This window comes from Schistocerca americana, chromosome 8 (assembly GCF_021461395.2).
Source record: "Schistocerca americana isolate TAMUIC-IGC-003095 chromosome 8, iqSchAmer2.1, whole genome shotgun sequence".
Taxonomy (NCBI): domain Eukaryota; kingdom Metazoa; phylum Arthropoda; class Insecta; order Orthoptera; family Acrididae; genus Schistocerca; species Schistocerca americana.
In genome coordinates, this window is record NC_060126.1 from 332,348,317 (window position 1) to 332,368,353 (window position 20,037).

Here is a 20,037-nt window from a genome sequence, read left to right on the forward strand (position 1 = left end):
TTTATTGGTCTTTTTCACTGACGCACATGTCCATTACCATAAGGGGTGAGATAAACGTACACACGTGGTTTCCGCTTTCAATTACGAAGTGGAATAGAGTGTGTCCCACTGGAAAAGCGTCGACTTAAGTGGTATCAGCATGATGGTGCACCTGCACATTCCGCAATTAACACTAGGCTGACCCTTGACAGGATGTTCGACGTGCGTTTCATAGGACGTGGAGGACGCATAAATTGGCCAGCCCGTTCTCCTGATCTCACACCTCTGGACTTCTTTCTGTGGGGTACCTTAAAGGAGAATGTGTACCGTGATGTGCCTACAACCCCAGAGGATGTGAAACAACGTATTGTGGCAGCCTGCGGCGACATTACACCAGATTTACTGCGGCGTGTACGATATTCATTACGCCAGAGATTGCAATTGTGTGCAGCAAATGATGGCCGCCACATTGAACATCTATTGGCCTGACATGTCGGGACACACTCTATTCCACTCCGTAACTGAAAACGGAAACCACGTGTGTACGTGTACCTCACCCCTCATGGTAATGTACATGTGCGTCAGTGGAAAAGACCAATAAAAAGGTGTTAGCATGTGGACGTAATGTGCTGTTCCAGTCTCTTCTGTACCTAAGGTTCATCACCGTTCCCTTTGGATCCCTACGTAATTCGGTGGTCTCCGATACACACGATCGAACAGCGGAGGAGTGGTACTCAAGCGTCAAGTTTAGGTTACAGTATCTCCGGATGTAATTAACATTTTGCAATGCAACAAACGGCACTGATTACATATTTGTTTATATGTTCAGATGTGCTAACAAAACTAACGGGATTCCATTTAAAAGAATGTAGGTTTGTGTTAAAAAAAATACTTCCGTGCATTTTTTATGGTTTATATTAACCAATTACACTAGCACCTCTGCTCACGTTCGGTCTGTGGAATCGATTCGTCAGTATTTGATGTGGTTTACGAAATGTATCCAGCGGTAATGTTAGATGACTCACCCTGTATATGGTAACTTTTTGAAGTTAGCATTGTGCTAATATCGTTTCCATGGGTTTTAGATCAAGTTTTTGTTAGTCTGTCTGTACTGCCTATGGTGTTGCCTCAGGTCGCGTTATCGAATTAACAAAATGGCCTATGCTGTTTGTGGCCTGTCAACTTCAACAACTCTGTAATCTATTTTGATTGTTTGTAGATTCTTTAGCTAATATGTTGCCAGTAAGTCTTGGTAATTGCAGTAAATTTGAAGGAAGATTTAAGAGTTTAGAGCTAGCTTGTTAAACAAATTAAAACCAAGTATTTGAAGTTAAATTTTCATGTTATTGAACTTAGATTCCTAGCAATTTTAAAGTTTTAATGAACAAATTTGAATTAAACCTGCTGCTTTTGTCGTAAGGTTATTTGTTTTGCTGATCTGTGGCTGTATCTTCAACTTTAAATGGCAGTGAGGCCGGAAAATTTTGAAGATATTCCTCTATAAAACTGCAACTGGAAATCAGAGTGTGTATGTTGTCACCAGTGATGTACTGTTTCATGTTTGTTTTATAAATAAATAAATATTAATTCTACGTATCCTAGTTCAGACTTAGTGCTTCCCTCCTATCAGCCCTATGCATTGTAAACCTTCTTTCAATGGTAGCAGACCGTGGTTGCGATTTCGTGAGTGCGAAGATACAAACTGCACTACAGTGGTAGCAGCATATCGTTCGGCAAATTTGTGTTTCATGTTTGATTTCGACTTTCTTTTTTCGGGATCACGTTCAAATTGGTTCAAATGGCCCTGAGCACTATGGGCCTTAACTTCTAAGGTCATCAGTCCCCTAGAACTTAAAACTACTTAAACCTAACTAACCTAAGGACATCACACACATCCATGCCCGAGGCAGGATTCGAAACTGCAATTGTAGCGGTCGCACGGTTCCAGACTGTAGCGCCTAGAACCGCTCGGCCACCCCGGCCGGCCGGGGTCTTGTTCTGCTGTTGTTTGTTTTGTGTTTCAGTCTGGGTACCATTCGATTAAGGAAAGTCAGCACTGTAGCCAGCCTCAGAAAATCCTGTCTCCTGTACGAAGATCGTATACGTGAAAAGATGAGGAAGGCAACGTGGAAAACTCTGTCAACGCCTGTGGGCTGCCTTCACTTTGCCAGTAAATATTTCAGCCGAGCCAGTGGGGGAGGTAAGTGAAGTTATTCTCTTCCGTGAAAATATAATGGGGGATCTCCAGAATTATATGTCAGGGTTCGAAGTTGTCTTCCCACGGCGAAGGCCGATGTTCTGAACACAGACCGCCCTTGACCATTTGGCAAACAGAATACGTGACATTCGTACTGTCAGTGAAACCTCTCGGTGTTTGATGAAATTCAAAAATTGCTGGTCAAAGTTTTGCCCCTGCAGTAGTAGATATTGTCCTTGAGTTGGTGTAATGAGGAAGAGGATGTTGGCACCAGCATCAGTGAGGAAAGGCCTGAATTGACAGTTAACAACTTGTTTGGAAAGTTGCGAAATAAGCTAATAGCCGCTCTTAGAAGCATATGAAGATTATCCACTGTTGGTGTTGAATAATTAGTTGAATTTCTGTGGTTGTTGGTTAAATTAAATGAACAAGCTAACGTGTTGCAGGTGGATAATAGTGTGGTGTCACAAATCATTTATCTGTGTCCCATAGACCTAGACAGAGTAATTGCTGAAGCATTAGCGAATGTGGGAACGTTGTGGGATATTGAGAAGGGGCTTTTGTTTAAGTGTCTTGGTTCTTGTGAAAAGGAAGTAATAATAGATAAACATGTCTCGAGTACAAGGCAAAAATGACTCTTTTTCTCGTTATGTTAATGAAGTGAATTTTGGTATCTTAGCCGTATGTTGAGGTCTCTGAAGTTGAGACAGTAGCTAATATCTCAGAAGGCGCGAGGCTAAGTGACGGATCTAGGACTCTGTGTTGTGATAAGTCATTAGATTTTGATGATTTAGATAAATTAGTGATTAATACTTAAATAGTGCGTCATGGCGGATGTAAGTGGGAAGAACTAAATGTAGGCTGTTTTCAGAACATGGTGAGTAATCTTTAGTTGAAACTTCCGGGATGAGAGGCCGTGGTCGATGTATAAAATTTCCACCTGACGTTTCGTCTCCATCTGCTGGGGGGACATCTTCTGAGGTCGTCCGGCTACTGCCACTGAGGCTCCAGGTACTCTAGCATTTATAGAGCGCATAGAGAGCACCACCATTCGTCACGTGATGCCGACGGTATGCCTATCTTTGGAAGGCGTCATCATTCTCGATTAAGAGTAATCGATTGTCATTCCGCTGGCGTAACATCGACATCCATATTTTGTCCAACTTTAAAACTTTCTCTTTTCTATTAAAATTGTTATGGCGTTTGTGAATTTCTATTGCTTCTCTATACATGCGCGCATGATAATGGGATGTTCGTGCTAGAACGCTTGTCTCATTAAATTTAATTTCGTGATTCCCATCTCGAAAAGCATGCTCAGCTACGGCTGATTTTTCGATGTGTCCTAAGCGACAGTTTCTTTTATGTTCGGCTAAGAAGATGTTTACACTTCTTTTTCTTGTTCTAATATATACTTATCCACAACTGCATAGAATTTTTTATACCCAAGGTGTTGCTAGGGGATGTCGAGCGTCTTTTGCGGTTCTTAAATATTCCTTAATCTTCTTGGTGGGTCTAATGATTGTTTCGATCCCATACTTGGCCAGAACTTTGCCGATATGGTCCGTGACCTTATTAATGAACGGTAGGAAAACTTTTCCAGTTTGTGACTGTTGTTGCTCTGAACGTCTGGCTTCTTTTCTTCTTTGATGGAGGGCTCGATCGATTTCCTTGCTGGTACATCCGTTTTTCACAAAGGCTGACCGTAGGTGATTCAGTTCGTCTTGTAAGTAAGCCGGCTCGCAGATTATGTTGGCTCTGTCCACCAAGGTTTTCATGACACCTCTTTTTTGCCTAGGATCCGTGTGAGTGTTCTTTCTATATACCTTGTGGCCCAGCGTCCCATCCACCCGTTTAATTACCGACACATCCAGGAAACTGTGTTGACCATTGCTCTCTTTCTCCATTGTAAACTGTATCTTCGGGTTAATGCTGTTCAGATGCACCAAGAAGACATCCAACTCTTCTTCATCATGAGTCCACACTGCAAATGTGCCATCAACATAGTGGTACCATTTAGCAGGCTTTTTACTGGCAGTCTGCAGCGCTCGCTGTTCGTAGATCTCCATAAATACACTCCTGGAAATGGAAAAAAGAACACATTGACACCGGTGTGTCAGACCCACCATACTTGCTCCGGACACTGCGAGAGGGCTGTACAAGCAATGATCACACGCACGGCACAGCGGACACACCAGGAACCGGGGTGTTGGCCGTCGAATGGCGCTAGCTGCGCAGCATTTGTGCACCGCCGCCGTCAGTGTCAGCCAGTTTGCCGTGGCATACGGAGCTCCATCGCAGACTTTAACGCTGGTAGCATGCCGCGACAGCGTGGACGTGAACCGTATGTGCAGTTGACGGACTTTGAGCGAGGGCGTATAGTGGGCATGCGGGAGGCCGGGTAGACGTACCGCCGAATTGCTCAACACGTGGGGCGTGAGGTCTCCACAGTACATCGATGTTGTCGCCAGTGGTCGGCGGAAGGTGCACGTGCCCGTCGACCTGGGACCGGACCGCAGCGACGCACAGATGCACGCCAAGACCGTAGGATCCTACGCAGTGCCGTAGGGGACCGCACCGCCACTTCCCAGCAAATTAGGGACACTGTTGCTCCTGGGGTATCGGCGAGGACCATTCGCAACCGTCTCCATGAAGCTGGGCTACGGTCCCGCACACCGTTAGGCCGTCTTCCGCTCACGCCCCAACATCGTGCAGCCCGCCTCCAGTGGTGTCGCGACAGGCGTGAATGGAGGGACGAATGGAGACGTGTCGTCTTCAGCGATGAGAGTCGCTTCTGCCTTGGTGCCAATGATGGTCGTATGCGTGCTTGGCGCCGTGCAGGTGAGCGCCACAATCAGGACTGCATACGACCGAGGCACACAGGGCCAACACCCGGCATCATGGTGTGGGGAGCGATCTCCTACACTGGCCGTACACCACTGGTGATCGTCGAGGGGACACTGAATAGTGCACGGTACATCCAAACCGTCATCGAACCCATCGTTCTACCATTCCTAGACCGGCAAGGGAACTTGCTGTTCCAACAGGACAATGCACGTCCGCATGTATCCCGTGCCACCCAACGTGCTCTAGAAGGTGTAAGTCAACTACCCTGGCCAGCAAGATCTCCGGATCTGTCCCCCATTGAGCATGTTTGGGACTGGATGAAGCGTCGTCTCACGCGGTCTGCACGTCCAGCACGAACGCTGGTCCAACTGAGGCGCCAGGTGGAAATGGCATGGCAAGCCGTTCCACAGGACTACATCCAGCATCTCTACGATCGTCTCCATGGGAGAATAGCAGCCTGCATTGCTGCGAAAGGTGGATATACACTGTACTAGTGCCGACATTGTGCATGCTCTGTTGCCTGTGTCTATGTGCCTGTGGTTCTGTCAGTGTGATCATGTGATGTATCTGACCCCAGGAATGTGTCAATAAAGTTTCCCCTTCCTGGGACAATGAATTCACGGTGTTCTTATTTCAATTTCCAGGAGTGTAAATTGGCAACAGCTGGGCTGAGAGGGCTTCCCATCGCCACCCCGTCGATCTGTTCGTAAGACTCGTTGTTATACTGGAAATAAGTTGTCGTCAGGCAGTGTTTAAATAAAGTCACTATGTCAGTTGTAAAAATGTCTGGTATATATGAAATAGCTTTGTTTACAGGCACCATGGTAAACAATGACACTACATCGAAGCTAACAAGAATATCATTGGGCTGACGTTAACGTCCCTCAGTTTTTTCAATAAAATGCGACGAGTTTTTAATGCAACTGTCTGTTCTGCCGATGCGTGGTTGCAGCAAGCAGGCGAGATATCTGGCCACCTCTCGTGTTGGACATCCTATGGCACTCACAATCGGTCTCTCAGCCCGGAAGTTTCAGCTGAAGACAATACCGGCAGTGAAAGCCTACATTGTATGATGGTGAGTAATGTTGATATTGAACATGAGCAATCACATATTGTTGCTGATGGGGTATGTTACCCCCATAGTAAACCAGGAAATTTTGTCAAGGATTGTCTGGTTCGTAAGAGCATGCGTGAGAACGACTGACGCCAAAGAAAAGGCGTTCCTCAGGCATTGCGCCGGAACCTCCCGGCATGTTGTTGTATGTTGTGCAGTGTAACGTGTGGGCGGATACCGTACGTGTGTGCCTGATGGATTCTGACAGAAGCGTGTACCTTCCTAATTATGTCTGATATAAAAGGGAGAGGTAAATATCCAGGTTGCCTGGACTAAGTTTGATTTATCGGTTGTCTTTCTGTTGATGAGCAGACTCGCGATGTAGCAGGCCAGGTTCGCTTTAAGTTGAGTAGATAGTGTTCTAGGCGGCCCCTTAAGTGCTTAGTTGTGAAGACTTTGCCTACTAAGCTTAATGTAGGATGCGATTTTATGCAATTAACTTAGTGTTTTGGTAAATTATGCTGGTGGTCAGTTTTGCTTTCTCAGGCTGGGCGCGTGTTTGTCATTTACCTGAGGCTCAAGCCTCTCAGCTGACAGATCTATCGGACGAATTTCCTGAAGTATTTACTGGTCGGTTGTGGGTAACCAGTAAAATAAAATATTATATTTGGATCACTGATCAGAGCTCCGTGTGCCAGACTCCGTATCGGTTTTGACCTTCTAAAATGGAGATATTGCCGAGATTATTGATCAGCCGCTTGCGGAAGATGTAATTCGACTTTCCGTCTCACCTTACGCAGCCCATTTTGTCTAGTCCCTACACCACACAGTGAAGGTTTTAGGCATGTAGTTGACTACTGAGCATTAAACTAAAAGATTGCTTTGGAATCCGTCCCACTCCCAGAGTTACGTAATTGTTTTACGGGATTTGCGGGAGGCAAGGTTTTTACGGTCCCGGGTTTAAACTAGGTCTGTTATCAGACTCCCCTTGCGGAAGAGACTAAACCGATTACAGCGTTTTGTGCCGACTACTAACTCTTTCAATTCAATGGAATTCCCTTTGGGCTGGCCTCCGGTGCCGGACTTTTGTCACGTCTATTGAATTCAGTCGTAGGAAACTTCAGATTCCTTTACAATTACTTCGATAACGTAGGTGTATATACCGCCAGTTTTGAGGAGCATTTTTGAACGTCTTAGGTAAGCTGGTTCGTGATGAAATCAACCAAGGTGACATTGATCTAGTTTCCTTCTTGGGCCACATCGCGTCTCAAAAGGGACTTACTGTTGATAAACATCGGACTAAGGCCATCCATCAGGTTCTGGTGCCCCGGGATAAAAAGCCCATGGTAATTTTTTTCAAAAATTCATATCAACTTTTGCCCAGATGTGACACCTGTTAATCTGTTGGGTAGGAAAGGTGTGGGGGAGTCACAGCAGGCAGCATTGTAAGGGTAAAAAGCAGGCCTTAAATCCCGCTCCAATCTCAAGGATTCTGGATTTCATCCTTCTGTTTATTGTTCAGACCGATGTGTGCAATGTGGGGGTGGCAGCTGTATTGTTGCAAGAACAGAATGGGGAAAGACACACTCTTGCGTGTGCTTCGCAGATGTTATCGGCCGCTGAATCTGAAATATTCTGTGTATGAGTTGGATGCCTTAGGTCGCCCGGAAAAACGTAAATTTTATGTAGAAAATCGTAGGTTTCGCCTCGGACTGACAACCAGGCCTGCAGCTGGGTATTAGTTCGTCCTCGTGAGACCAGGCAGATAGCACGTTGGGCTGTGACGATCTCCGCCTTTCAATTTGATGTGTTCCATGTTAGGGGTGGGCAAAACCAAATACCGATGCGTTGAGTCTAGGTTTAGGCTGAGCAAGAACCTGAGTCTCAAGTAGAAGTGGTGTGTACTATGGAAGTCTTAACGGAGATACCGTCCCTGTTTGGCAGTCTTAAGGGGGAACAACGAGTAGATTTTGAGTTACAGTCCGTTCTTAATAGGTAAGATTAGAGTGAGATTGTTGCCGGATACGCCTTGCAGAAGGACTTTCTATGCTTTCTGGCCCGTGATGAAAATAGACCTAAGTTGTGTGTGCCTAGCAGTTTAATCCTTAGTGTATTCGAATACTTTCATCAATTCTTTTGCGGAGGGCATTTACGGTATCACAAAAAGTTACTTAATGTTAGAGAACAACGATGTTCGCACGTTTGTGGCAGAATTTGAGCCACGTAAGGTGGCTAAACCGGATACCGGACCTAGGTGTGGTTTCTGCAGTCTAGCGAGTATCAACCTATGGACAAATTGTTTATTGACTCTCTAGGACCGTTGCCCCGAACACAAAGAGGCAATCGCTCTATCTTCGTCGTAGTTGATGCTTTTACGCGATTTATAGGTCTGCTTCAAAGCAGCATCTGGAGCGGGTCTTTACTAGCTTTGGTAGGAACTCCAACATACCGGGTTTCTGTAATTAAAGGCGGTGTACAAATAAGAACAAGCGAGAAAACCTTCAACCGTGACCGGTGGATATATTCTTAGCAGAGCATGGACACGAGCTCTCGACACACAGGAGAGCCAGAGATACTGGTCGCAATGTTTACAGTATGGCGGGAGTGTTAGCGCCACGAGAGCATACGCTGACACCATCTGCGACAGCATGACGGAACTACCGACCAACGGGAAGCCATGTCTGGGCTAGGTAAGGCCACCAAAGCAGTAATTTTGACAGTCAGTTGCTCTGACGAACACATTGGCGGAAATAGTCGAAAGCTTATAGTTTCTGTAGGGAATTCATTATTCTCGTTACTGGCTTCTGTCTTCTTCTCTCGACGAAACTGATTACGTTTGAGGATTATGCTTTCGTATCCTCAGTTGACAGAATAATGCTACAAAATGCTTATGATCCCTAATACCTTCTTGTAAGATAATTGATTCGAAAAGCTCTCTAAAGGTAGTTACAAGAAGATTTCTTTCATTCTTTCTCGGGGCCTTTGTCTCACTGCAACGTGGGTTTGGCCGTGTTACTATTGATGTGGCAGCGTAAATTGCAGAGGGTGGCCGGATGCCCTTCCTGCTGCCACCACGAACCCCCCAGGACAGAATTAGTGTACACTAGCTGTCTGCGTCTAGTGTAAGCCATGTAGGAGTGCGAACGTTTTCTAATGTCTGCGAGTCATGTAACTGAGGCGGAACGTGGGGACCAACCCCTGTATTCACCTAACAGGATGTGGAAAACCGCCTAAAAACTACATCCAGGCTGGCTGGCAGATAGGTCCTCGTCGTTAATCCGCCAGGGGGATTCGGTACGAGGCCGGGGAGCCTACCAGAGTCCATGAAGCTGCGCGTTAGCGCTCTTAGCTACTTTAACGGGTAGTTACAAGAAGATCTGAGAGATTATTCTCATTAATCAGATCACTATCTGCTCCAAGTAATTTTCAGATAAGAAATCCAAAGAAATCTCACATGGATCGCTGCAATAATCAACAAATATTGTCTGTTGTGCTCTGCCACTACAGATGCTGAGGCAGGTGGTCCACAAAAGCACATAATTATCCCATTTGATACATATTTCATGCTTACCCATGAGAGGTTCCATGCCCTCTTTTGCATGTCGCCTCTCATTTTCATCAATTTTAATAATGTTTTATGTCATTGAGCGGGGTAACAGGCCAAATAAGTATTTGTACTGAGAGCTCAAAATACTTTTTACTTAATTCCTATGCATGTTGGGTTACTTCCCTGGGTGGCCTGTGTGAAGCGAGCACCGGTGGACAAGGCACACTGTGTTTCCGGTTGGGGACTGCACTTCTGTGGATACTGAAAGGGTCATACATCAATGGGCTAAAGCGCCTGGCAGAACAACTGACGTCGGTAGAGTTTCACCTATTGTATGAAGGGCAAAACGACCTGCGAGACGTCTGAGCGTCGGCGCAGTTTATGTGTTTACCATTCTGGAGCATCCGGAACAAATACTGCTGGCGCCGACTGACTACATTGTCCTCATGATTCTGAGAATACTTGTGGACCGTTCCCTGCTGTGCGAGACTGTCTGGCGCCAGATGGCCGGTGGCCTAGGCATGTTGTTTACATAGCCGGTCAAATGGCAAGTTCAGTGCCCTCAGCCGAATAGCAGAGGCGTGATTGGTTAACTTAAACTGAGGCTAGTTGACATCATAAAGCCATGCTCGATATTGGAGGGAACGGTTGCTACAGGCGTGAATGATGTTCTGAGAGAGTGTGGGGGAATGATGATTCGCGGTTTTCGAGGTAAGTAGGAAGTTGAGCAATGTTGGCTTCGTTCTTGAATTGTGCGGGCGAGGGACACTCGGGATCTGGTCTTCATCAGGGTCGGACAGTCTCGCGACTTAGTCGCACTTTTTTGGCATAACTTAGAATTCTCGGACAGCCTTCGAGGTAAGGGGTTGAAACAGAGTTGCTGCACAGCAGAAGTCAGCGCCTACATCATCAGAACGCTGCCTACCGACGACGTGCTGCAGATTTCAGGTCTGGTACAGTATTTTGTGGCTTCAGCATTGAAGAACCTATCATTTTTATAATAAAATCCTCAGCAGCACACGCGCTAGCTTTGCTACAACTCCACCTTGCTTGTTTCTAGATGAGATCCAATTTGAGCTCTCACTACTAATCGCGATACTGCAATATAGTCGGGAGAGTAATATTTGTTTCATTAGGACCTCCAGTCATTATCGTCAATCTATTGCATCATAGAGAGTAGGTGCCCCTTGTTCTCGAGCCAACTCTTATTCTCATAATAGTTCAGTATACCCTATCCTTTGTGTCGATACTCATGTGCCTTTATGTTCTGATGTATAATAAATCTCATTGTAATATTTAATCCGCATATCATTTCGTTGATATATGCAGAATCCCATATCCTCTTGTTTGTTATGGTAAGTTTCTCTTCTTTTCTCTCTGAGTATAGTACGATTTTTATTAAATTATAGTGAGTGTGCCCTGCTTATTTTACCACCTAGCAGCGTCCGCCATCACTTCCTGTTGTTACCATTGTGTGCATAATTAATTAGGTGGTAAGTAAGGAGGGGGTCGAGTGGATGTCTCGTTCTCATTCGTCAGAATTAAAGAGGTACAAGCTCTTCTCTACCCTGGCACCTCGCACCCATACCCAGATTATTCGCCATTAGAGTTCTCCTATGCCTCGCTAGATATTACCGAGGTTATTGTCTAGTCTATAATTGTGAAGTACATTCCATTATGAAATTATAATGTTGTTTTTATTCACTATTGGTTTAAGGCAGATTTCTCGTGCTTATACTATATGTGCATTATTACCCTTCAAAAGCGGTAATAATTCTGAAACTTTACCATGGATGCTTCTGCTGTTCACTAATATCATATTAACATGTTCTCTTTCCGATCTTCAGGGACGGAAATTCTATTCTGACAGTATTGTGGGTTACCAATTTTCGTTTCCTGTTGGTCATTGACTGTTGATCCATCACTCATCCTACAGCCAACAAAATCCCCTTCTGCATTCCACTTCACTACCCTAGGGATCGCTCCGTTTGTTTAGTGCACACCGGACCTACCAGGGGGCTACAATTCTCAAAACAATCGCAACCGTTCCTGGACGTAATGTAGCTATAGGTGATAACATGACCAACAAGAAAAGAGTGAGTTGTAAGAGAAACACATACCAGTGTTATTCTTGCTTCTCGAGAGTATGAGGTTTGTGTTCAATAACTGACAAGAATTTAGCTTGATTGTGGAATTTTTTCGTTGTTGTGTTAATAAGCACGTCTGAGAAGCGTCTGTATAGTCGTGCCCATATCGGATATTTATTTGGTTGTCAGCTGTTGAAAATGTTACATGTTTCCGTAGATCGACCAATAATTATTTTGAAGCAAAATCGATCAAAGAATTGGGAAAGCATCACTGAGAGAGTTAAAAGCTATACGCAAGACTAAGTTTCAGAAATATTTCGGTGTCTGGAAAGCAAGCTGGCACAAGGGTGCAATATCTAATTGGAACTAAATGGAAGTGGATAACGTTGATGTTGATGAATAAATAAAATTCTTCCAAAAAATTCTGGTTATTACTTGAACACACCTCATATATATCGATAAGAACTCAGATTGATTGTCACAAATTAAAAATCTCGTAGAAAACTTTACTTTGCACCATTTTCTCTGTGAGCGACTGTTGACTGTGATGATAAAAAAGTCAGCAAGTCAGCTTACAAACCGTACTTTTGTTCACTAACGACATATGGAATACTATCCTTACACTATTCCATGTCAGAAGCAACCTGTTGACACTTTCTATAGCATAGTAGAATGTTTCAGATATGATAGATGGAACATGCAGAGCATTTGTAATGGCAGTGAAGTGCTGTGCATGTGCAAGTTGGGCACGTGGAATAAGTGAAATGAGATGGATCTTCATGACGACGTGACAGAATGGCATGTTTGGCGTGTTTGGATGCCAGTGTTTGGGCGTGCAAATGACCGCCGCACGGAATTAGCCGAGCGGTCTAAGGCTCTGCGATCATGGACTGTGTGGCTGGTCCCGGCGGAGGTTCGAGTCCTCCCTCGGGCATGGGTGTGTGTGTTCGTCCTTAGGAAAATTTAGGTTAAATAGTGTGTCAACTTACGGACTGATGACCTTAGCAGCTAAGTCCCATAAGATTTCACACACATTTGAACAATTTCTTTGGAAATGACGACATTGGGAATTAAGTTTTAACATTTGTTGGCGTATCAACTCACATTATGCAATGTCTCTACAATGAATGGTCCACCAGCCGCAGCCATGTAACACTGTAATAACAGAGTCCGTAAACAGATCATAATAGAGAGGATATACACCTAATCAACGACACTCGCTTGAACACACGACAGAGCCTGCTGCAGTCAATGAACTCAGCTCCCTCTCAAGCAGTTTATGAGCAAGCATTCCGAAGGGTATTGCGGATTCTGGACTTTTAGACTCGTTTGCCTCACAGAAGGCCATCTTTCACAGTGGTTTATAAAGCTGAACGCCTTTAATGGTCCAAGCAGCACATAAATTGGATTAGTGTCATGTGATCTGACTAGTCGCGATTTGGCCTCTGTTTAAATTATGCAAGGCATCAAGTGAATTAATGGTTCGATGAGCCTAGAAGTTTTATGGTGTACCATAAACTGGGCTCACTCGTTTAATTTACCATGAACTACAACCGGGACGATTATTTCAACATTCCTGGTAACCTAATGTGGTTCTTTCTTCTACATCTTCGTGATGAGTATGCCGCGCCTCCTCCCATCTATCAGGATGAAAAAAGGCTTCACGACAGAGCTACTTGCATAGATTCCTGGTCTGATGAAAGCCACATTGCACATTGACTATCTTGTTAAACCACCAGTTCCAGACTGCACAGTATCATTTCAATCTCGATATCACCTCATGGGTGTTAATGTTGGCGTCTGATGCTGGCAGCAGTTGTGTGTGGCCTGGTGGGCCAAATGGTACGAGGCAACTGAGCCGTGCCTCGAGCTGTTTTGTGTCACAAGCGCCCTCTGCTGCCGTGATATAGGGTGGCCAGATGGAGCCATTCAACCCACTTGCACTTCCACTTGGAGCCTCATTGCTACGACACCATTATTTGTGCTTGTGTGCTTTCTTGGCACACCATGATGACAGATGGACGTGCTCTGCCAGTGTCACGCCAAGGTGCCATTAACCAGTATGAATGGGCACACGGGACTAATGTGTCCATCATCCATAAACACACATGTATTGTGAAGAGTTCATGTCTCGTCAAATGTTTGGTATCATACACCCATCCAAGACCGCCTGAATGACGTGGAAGCATCCCAGTCCACCAGTGACGAAAAAACTGAAAGTGCCGCCCTCCACAGGAAAGTTTATGGTCATAGTGTTCTGGCATGCAAACGATGTGATCCTCTTAGATTCCTTCCAGCAAGGGACCATCAGTGTGAAATGCTACTGCGACGCCCTCCCCATAATTAGGTCCACCATTCGACGGAAGAGACCAGAGCTACCGAGTGAAGATGTAGTGGTCTTGGACTACAAAGAAAAACCGTACATAATAAGGCTTACACTGGATCAGAGTCATCGTTTGGGGTTGTGGAGATTGGATCACACAATCTACAACACCGATCAATCCCCATCTACTTTTACTGTTCCCTGCATCTAATGACTCTCAGGCTGTTACTTGCAAACCAAGGCTACGATGGAGCAGACTGAGAAACTGTTCCTTGCATCGCAGGGTACGCGGCTATAACAGATTTGTTTCTTCAAAGTGATTACATGCCGGGAAAAATGTCTCAGTGTCGTGGGCGACTTTTTCGAAAAATAGTGCTAAATGTATAGTTCATAACGTCATGGCATTTTTATGTGGAAAACAATGATAAACATACTAATATTTGAGATATTTTTTCCAATGCGAATGATGTTTTGAAGTAGAGTGCTTGTGTAGCCGCCTTGTGCGATATCTACGTCAGGAGAAATAGCGCCCTCGCCGCCTCAGTGGTTAAGCAGTGCCAGGCAAGTCATACCTTGTAGCCTTCGTACGTGGGCACCGTGCCCCTGATGCGCTCCGCCAGCGCCGCAGCCTTCTTGCTGTCTTTGGGCAGCAACCAACGCATCATGGGCGTCACCAGGCGGGGGTCCAGCGTCGCAGGGTCACGTCGCCCCGTCACAAAGCTGATCAGCAACGCCGATACCAGCGTCACCACCAGGCCCATCACCATATACCACAGGTACGACACACGGAAGATGTACGGCACCTCGCTGCAACGAGAAAAAGAGTCACAGATTAGAGTAATCGATCCTGAAGGAGGCGGTCAATTTGGAACACATTTTCAAGTCTTGACGCGCGTGACAGAAATATTCCACCTGGTGCACAAGATATATTAGACATGCGAAATACTCTCAGACTTCAAGAACTGACAGTATTACTGAACTGCTAGTTTAATAAATCATGGTTTTCAGAATGCTAACACGAATTCTTTAGGAAAGAATGGAGAAATTAGTAGAAGCCGACTTCAGCGAATAGCTTAGGAACACACGAGGCAATACTTACCTATGACGTCCCTTAAGGTGGGTTAAGAAAAGGCAAACCTAGGTTTATATATCTGTGGACTTAGAGATATATTTTTACAGTGTTGACTGGAATATTTATTTTGACATTCGGAAGGTAGCAGGAGAAAAATACAGGGAGTGAAAGGCTGTTTGCAATTTGTACAGAAACCAGACGGCATTTATAAACGTCAAGGGGCATGAAAGGGAAGCAATGGTTGAAAAGCGAGAGACACGGTTACAGCTTATCCCCGATATTATTCAATCTGCACATTGAACAAGCAGTAAAGGAAAATAAAAAGAAAAATGTGGGAAAGGAATTGAAGTCCTTGAAGAAGAAATTTTAGGTTCTCCGATGACGTTGTAATTCCATCAGAGACAGCAAATGACTTGGAAGAGCAGTTGAACGGAATGGACACTGTCTTGAAAAGATGATACAAGATAAACATTAACAAAAGCAAAACAAGGATAATGAAATGTAATCGGGAATTACCTTAGGCAACGATACACTTAAAGTAGTAGATGAGGTTTGCTACTTGGGAAGCAAAATAACTGATGATGACCAAGGCAGAGAGGATATAAAATGTAGACTGGCAATGGACAGAAAAGTGTTTTTGAAGAAGAGAAATTTCGTAACATCTACTGTAAATTTAAGTGGTAGAAAGTGTTTTCTGAAAGCATTTGAGTGGAGTGCAGCCATGTACGGAAATGGTAAAAAAATGAATAAAAACTTTTTAAATGTGATGCCACAGAGTGTAAGATGGCTGAATTAATGAAGGTCAATTTCGCACCTTACATAAGAGTTTTATACATCGTAACAGGAAGGTGAATATGACACCAACTTACTTCGGCGGTAATGATCAGATTTGCCTATAAGTATGTAATGCAAACGGGATGACACTCAATCGACAGTATTAACACACCGCTCCTATATAATGTATATCAATGAGCATATGCAAGTCAATAAGCAGAAGGTGAAACAAGCAGCAAGAGGAAGCGTTTTGTATGGAAGCAAGTGCGAGCAGACGCAGAGGCTGCACCATGGGAGACGCCACGAGAAGCTGTTAGGGGGCGTCCTGTAGCAGGAGTCAGCGACCGGACAGGTGATGCATACTGGAGAGCAAGTAATGGGCCACCAGAAGTAGGACAAAAAGAAGCTTTAGAAAACTGCGTTTTGGAATTCCAAATGGATACGAACAAAACCAGTGTCGCAGTAGATCACGTAAACAGCGAATGGTACACATGTGATGTCCACACGTAGCTTTTAGGCCTCTGGAGAGGGCACAAAATGTCCGATTGGCGGAAACGAACTAGGAAGGAGTAAACCACCGACATTTCGACGCAGTTCAATGGTAGGGCCCTTGTGATTAGCAGAGAGAGTGTCCACAAAATAAGAGGAACGCTGCTATTGGTCGATAAATGCCATGACATGGAGAACAAAAGACTTGATGTGGGGAAACAGTTCAGCCACGAGAAAGACAAGAGCGAAATTTTCGGAGCTCTTCCCTAAACCGGCGTCAATTGCAGAACGGGGCGCATAACGCTCTGTGCGAGGCAGAGGAGAAATTTGTGTGAACACTGCGTTCACTGGAGGTGACATTCAACTAGATATTAGCTGTAGCATCGTTGAGCTCCAACTGGGGAGAAACGAACCAGCCAGTTAGTTAATAGTTCTTGCAAGGACTGAGAGGGCATTTTAATATGCATACTGCTCCAGCCATGCACGTGCATATCGACATATTCCAAGACTAAGGATGAATACATGCTTTCCCACGTAACGAGAAACATAGGGAGAGTTTCTGCTGAAAAAATCAGAAAAGGCCTAATTGGTTCATATAGGAATTTCAGAGGACGAGAGCAGCCATGCATATGACGGATCATCGCAGCTAAGGTAAATACTGTGAGCAGAGGTATAAACTTGTTGGTTCACCAGCTTGCATCCACTGTAAACTAAGAGCGACCCTGGCTAATCTTTTGCTCAACTTGTCACAAAACTAACCATCTTTCATAGACTTGATTGTCATCCTAAATAGTTCCAAACTTTGAACCGGAATCGGACGATTTATCGTAGTACTGGCCAACATCATAGAATAATTCTGTAAAGAAACTTCTAGTTAAAATTTACCATCGTTGTGTTTAGGATTATTTCACTTTATGAGGACGAGATGCGTTCGTTTGACAACTGTCGTAACATTGTCACATTGTAAAGTGTGTAATTGCGTGTATTTCTGTGATAAGATTGCAACATTAAACCAAAATTATTTACAGCTTACACAGTTGTTGTTCTGACCTCAAAACCTTACAAGAAGAATGCTGAAGATTGGATGGGTAGAGCATGTAACTAACGAGGAGGTCCTAAAAAGAAATTGGCATAAAAGAAATCAGTGGCTTAATCTCGTCAGAAGAAGAGATCGGTTGATAGGACATATACGTAACATCAGGGGATCACCAACTTAGTGATGGAGAGAATTGTGTGTTTGTGGTGGTGGGAGGGGGGGGGGGGGGGGGGAGGGTTCGTAGAAGGAGACAAAGAGATGAATGCAGTAAGCAGATTCAGAAGGAAGTTGGTTGCAGTAATTATTTGGAGATGGAGAGGCTTGCACGGGATAGAGTAGCATGGAGAGCTGCATCAAACCAGTCTTTGTTCTGGAAACCAAAATAACATACGCGTGAAAGGTTGTCGACGCTCCTTAGCTTCCTACTGGAAAAGGATCATTTGTGACTCGAACAAATATTGAAATCCCAATTGAATTACCACCGGCTAAAAGAGCCTCAGCCAGCAAATATCCAAAATGAAGGTAAGCACAATGACGTGTTGCTGAATGGTAGTCGCATCCCATAATGCTAGCAGGCACTCAGTTAAATGCTTTGTTATACTAGAAAAGATGCTACAGAAACCATACTATTTGGTATAAGAATTTCAGTGACCGAAGCTCATCTATCATGTCAATGGAGCCCGTCCATCAGAAACAAGAGGAGCAGCCTACCTGACGAAACACTGAAAGTTTTCCACTAAAAGGAAGTCATTAAGCAGGCAAGGACATAAAACGTTAATATGCCAGACTTAGTGTTCTAGAGTTGTTTAAGAACTAAGACCGCAGATAAATGTCACATGCAAAATTTTACAAGGAAAATTTAAATTTGTATTTCCGACGCCCTGAAAAAGACACCTGCTGCACAAGTGAAGAGCAGAAGGTGAAAACGAGAAGCCCTCACCATGGTTCACAAGAGAAGTTCGCAAAAATTTTATACTAAGCTTACAGAAGAAGCTAAAAGGATAGACGGGCCCTGTGAGCATGCTACTAGTCCATGCAAAATGTGCAAATTCCACAGACTCTTGCCCAGGATAGATATTATGTGTCAGTTGACAGGTCATATATTTTATATTCATGACGTTAAAAAAATAATAAAACAGGATGTATAATGAAGGAAATGGAAAACAATGTCTCAACAAAGTATGCACTTTCCTGTACAAGTTTCTGCAAAGAGCTCCTTCATCGGTCAACGAATTCTACTTATATTTCGACAATAATCGTGTTGTACCGAGAATGTTATTGACGTCACAGGAATTCCAGCATAATCTAAATAAATTTTTTGTACAGATTCCGGAACTCTCGGAACCGAGGTGATGCCAAACTTTTTCTGATGTGTGTATTTACATCGATATTATGCATTACTGATATTTTCTTCAGGAGAAAAGGAAGATTGGTTTAAGCGTAATTTCGATTTTATTGATTTTCTCGAAACGATGTTGGAATGACTAAGGCCCTCTGACCACGTGGTGATTCAGTTGAGATTGCCTGTAAATTACAAAGTGCTGAGTGTTGTCTAAATCATTTTGCAATTAGTTTTGATATTCTAGATATCTCACTAGAGTGTAAACGACAGTAACATCATATGAGAGGGTTCTTCAGATTGCCTCTGAAGGTTTTTATACAGATTAGGAACAGCGAGGGCCTTAGACAATTCGATGTGGAACCCTGGAACCCTGGACATCACTTCGGTTTTAAGAGATGACATCCCATCCATTACTACGAACAGTTACCTTTCTTGCAGGAAATCATGAATTCAACTGGGAGGAGCATACCAGAGACGTGCCGAAGCACAACGTAGACGATCGTCCATAGGCAAGCACAAGCACTTTCATTAGAAGCCGCTTCTGAGGAACGGTGAGAGAAATGCAGTGATATGCCTCCTTTGTAGTTCTGGTAAGAAATTACAGATTAAAAATAGTACTCTGGAAATGGGGCGATCTGATTTACTATTGTTTATGTTTTGCGACTCTAATTCCGTTGTTGGCGAATATCCAAATCGCAACTACATGATCCTAAAGCGACATAGCTCCGTTCGAAACTTCATACGTTCTGGACCGTTACACAGGGTGAGCTCCGTTCGAAACTTCATACGTTCTGGACCGTTACACAGGGTGGACAGAAATGTGGAAACATCACACACGCAACACATTACCTCACGTATTATGGTGCAAGAATGCCATTGGTATTAAAACAAGCTTCCAGTCGTCTCCCAATACATGAATACAGGTCTCGCATGGTTTTAAAGGAAATCTTATACAATTCTTCCTGCATAGTAGTGGCAAATTCAGGTAAGGATGATGGATAGCTATCATGAGCCTCAGTAGTTATAAGATGGTTGGGGTGGCCAGGGGAAATGTGACAGTTCATCTTTGTGCTTGAAAAAGTAACCCTGGACGATGTGATCTGTGTGGAAAAAGGACCTGTTGTCTTGGAACACAGCGTTACGACTGGGGAACAGACACTGTAACATGGCGTGAACCTGCTCAGCCAAAATTGTCACATAATCCTTGGCAGTAATGTAGCCTTGTAGGGTAACCACAGGGTGCACGGAATACCACGATATAGCTGCTCAAATCGTCACTGAACCAGCGAAATG

The 20,037-nt window shown here is 44.2% G+C and overlaps 1 protein-coding gene across 2 annotated transcripts in view; it reads right to left on the reverse strand.

Annotated features, from left to right (window-relative positions):
- LOC124545186 (sodium-coupled monocarboxylate transporter 1-like) overlaps positions 1 to 20,037 on the reverse strand; it is a 201,826-nt gene that overhangs the window by 9,602 nt on the left and 172,187 nt on the right. For both annotated transcript variants that reach the window (XM_047124046.1, XM_047124047.1), the window contains exon 14: positions 14,604 to 14,838. In XM_047124046.1, the coding sequence (XP_046980002.1) occupies positions 14,604 to 14,838 (235 nt within the window). The remainder of the gene's footprint in view (positions 1 to 14,603; positions 14,839 to 20,037) is intronic.